We start from the raw sequence: 2,910 nt of genomic DNA on the forward strand, positions 1-2,910 counted from the left end.
TTTTTCATTAGATTTACCATTGTTACTTGTCTTGGATTATTGGTCTTTACTCCAGTAAATAAACAGATTTATCAACATAAGTTCAAGCAGGCAAAAATTCATACAGATTTTGGTGTAACAATACTTAAATACAAATACATCAATAAATTATTCCATGAAACTAAATTGTTTTGTGAGAGTGTAGTAAAATGAGATTGGAAAAAATATCTTCAGAGAAATTTTTCTAAAATATTCTTTATTCAGTCCCATAGGAAAGTCATTCGAGCTCTCTAACATTTATAAAAATCTGTGCAATAAGGATTTTGGTGGCACAGCTTTTTTCTTCAAGGAAACCAACCAGTTTAGTAGAATAACCATTTGTGAATGTTCAGAAATATTGGCAATAGCGACGGACATAAACGTTCTGTGTTGTGCTTTGGTTCTGTTGTGACAGACATGACTTCAATGCTTTGGCAGTTGATCCAACCTCCTCTATTTCATATTGCTACGGAGTCTTCGACTTGTCGTCGTCGTCGTCCTTCTTCTTGGGTTTCTTCCTCTTGTTGTACTTCCAGGTGGGCGGCTCCAGGAAGCCGTTCTGGTTGACCGTCAGGTTCTCCTTCTTGGGCGTCTCCTCCCCTGACCGGCTGACGCTGATGTCGGGGATGCTGCCGGCCGGCGCCACGCTGTTCCTCCGGGCCATGCCGCGGGGCAGCAGGGAGCTGACCCGGGTGGAGGCCAGCGACAGGATGCTGCCGCGCCTCTCGCCCGGACAGGAAATGGTCGGCATCACCTCAGAGCTGCTGCAGGGCGACTCGGGGGCGTCGCTGTGGCTGACGGCGCCACTGCGCAGCACCTCCTCCGTGTGGATGAGCACCAGCTCCGCCACCGCAAGCCGCCTCTTGCCCACCTGGGGGGGGCTGCTGGGGCAGAGGGGCCGGCACGCCGTGGCCACCAGGGGGCTGCGCACGCCGCTGGTCATGCGCACCATGAGGTCCAGGGCGCCGTCGTCCCGCGGCTCCTGGGGGCTCACGCAGCCCAGCGTGTCTTTGATGCGCCGGGCGAGGTTCTCCCCACTCCGGTCGGACGGGGCGGCGGCCAGAAGCCCGGGCCCCTCGAGGCCGTAGTCCAGGCAGCACTGCTCGGCCCGGGGCCGCTGCAGCAGCCGCTGGATGCGCTGGAGGGTCTCGTGGCGGCCGGTGGTCTGGGCCCATTCCTGGGCACACTTCCCCTTGCTGGAGTCCACGGCGTGCATGTCGGCCCCTGGGAGGGGAGGAGAGCGCGGGGGGGGGGGGGGGGGGGCAGAGGGGGGGGCGGGCTGGGGTCACTGCTGGTGTTTAAACCACCGTCTCATCGTAGCACCCATGCAAACGGGTTGCAGATCAAACCACACCATTAAAGAATTACAACAAGCAGGGATTGGACATAGCAGTGGGAACAGCCAATCTGCCCCCGCCTCCGCCTCAGTCTGAGATTAGAGAAGGCTTAGTGCCCTCATGATCTCCCAAAGCCCTGAGATCACTGCTCCAGTGGGAACAGGGAGCGTTAGTGGCCACCACCCAGCAGGTGTCTGGCGGAGACGGAGGCCGAGGCCTCACTGCGGTGTCAGGCGTGTGTCGGACGGCGTGTGTTGGAGGAAGCCACTCACCGGCCATGATTAGGATCGCCACGATGTCATTGCGGCCTTTCATTGCGGCCTTGATGAGCGCGGTGAACCCTCGACAGTCCTTTATCTCAGTGTCAACGCCCGGGTAGTAGTTGAGCAGATACATTACAGAGCTCACGTAACCTGCAGAGCAGCACATACACACATAGCTCTATAGAGCAGCAGATACACACACAGCTCTATAGAGCAGCACATACACACACACACACACAGCTCTATAGAGCAGCAGATACACACAGAGCTCTGTAACCTGTAGAGCAGGAGACACACACAGAGCTCATCACAGAGCAGCAGATACCCACAGACTCCCAGCTGCAAGGTACTTGGTTCGATCCCCAGTGTCATCCCCAGACCTACTTGGTCAGGAGGCTGTGAGGCTGGGTTAAGGCTGCAGTCGAAGCTGAAGTGTGAGGGTTAGCATGTTGCCTCGGAGGTACACACCTGCTTGTGAAGCGATCATCAACGCGGTGTTCCCTTCGTTGTCCTGCAGGTTGACATCAAGGTAGGGGCAGTCGTGAAGCGCGTACACGATCTGCAGGAAGCCTTTACGACATGCCAACATTAAGCCGTTCTGTTAGGAAACAAGCAAAGTGAAAACCTTAATTGGGCGACAGTTAAGGTGACAATATGTAACCTGACCTGGACATCTGTAGTGATTTCAATAATGTAACTAATAAAATGTCCTCCTATAACTGATATTGTATACAAATAAAAATGCTGCCCAACCTCTCTTTGTGTACAAGAATCCTACTATCGGCACTCCCCGCTACCAAGTGAGTGAACAGACACCAGGTGAGTGGCCTTCCTTGGTCTCACAGAGACCAGGGTAGTGACCCTCCTGTATTCCCGTGCCCCTCCATGGTTTATGACCCCCCTGTGTCTCCGTACTCCTCCATGGTTTATGACCCCCCTGTGTCTCCATACCCATCCGTTGTTGTCCACCTCGCGGACGGCCTCCCTGGTGACCCCGAGCCGGATGATCTGCGCCAGAGAGTAGGAGTCGTTGCGGGAGCAGGCCTTGTACACCGCCATGCCCGTGCGCTGCGGCGTCTGGGGCTGCGCACAGTTCTGGAACGATGGGCTGAGGGAGAGAGGGGAGGGGGGCGGAGAGAGGGGAACGGGCCGATCCGATGACCCAGGAGCTGGGAGGGAGCACTTCGATGCCCCCGGGCCGCCGGAGAGCGCCGCCATCACGGGGCCGTCTGTGGATGGGGTCTGGACTACGGACTGGACCCCCGCTGTCTACATCTGCAAGGAAGTCATCA

The 2,910-nt window shown here is 55.9% G+C and overlaps 1 protein-coding gene across 1 annotated transcript; it reads right to left on the minus strand.

Moving 5' to 3' along the window:
- Positions 1-364: 364 nt before the first annotated feature.
- Positions 365-2,801, minus strand: ankrd33ab (ankyrin repeat domain 33Ab). Its single transcript, XM_084464549.1, has 4 exons — positions 2,570-2,801; positions 2,087-2,216; positions 1,628-1,768; positions 365-1,242 (listed from the first exon to the last, which is right to left on the minus strand). Exons 1-4 carry the CDS (start codon positions 2,675-2,677, stop codon positions 485-487), a joined length of 1,137 nt encoding a protein of 378 aa, XP_084320675.1. The 5' UTR covers positions 2,678-2,801; the 3' UTR covers positions 365-484.
- Positions 2,802-2,910: the final 109 nt, after the last annotated feature.

The sequence above is a fragment of the Micromesistius poutassou genome (assembly GCF_964030765.1).
Source record: "Micromesistius poutassou genome assembly, chromosome: 2".
NCBI classification, from domain to species: Eukaryota; Metazoa; Chordata; class Actinopteri; order Gadiformes; family Gadidae; genus Micromesistius; species Micromesistius poutassou.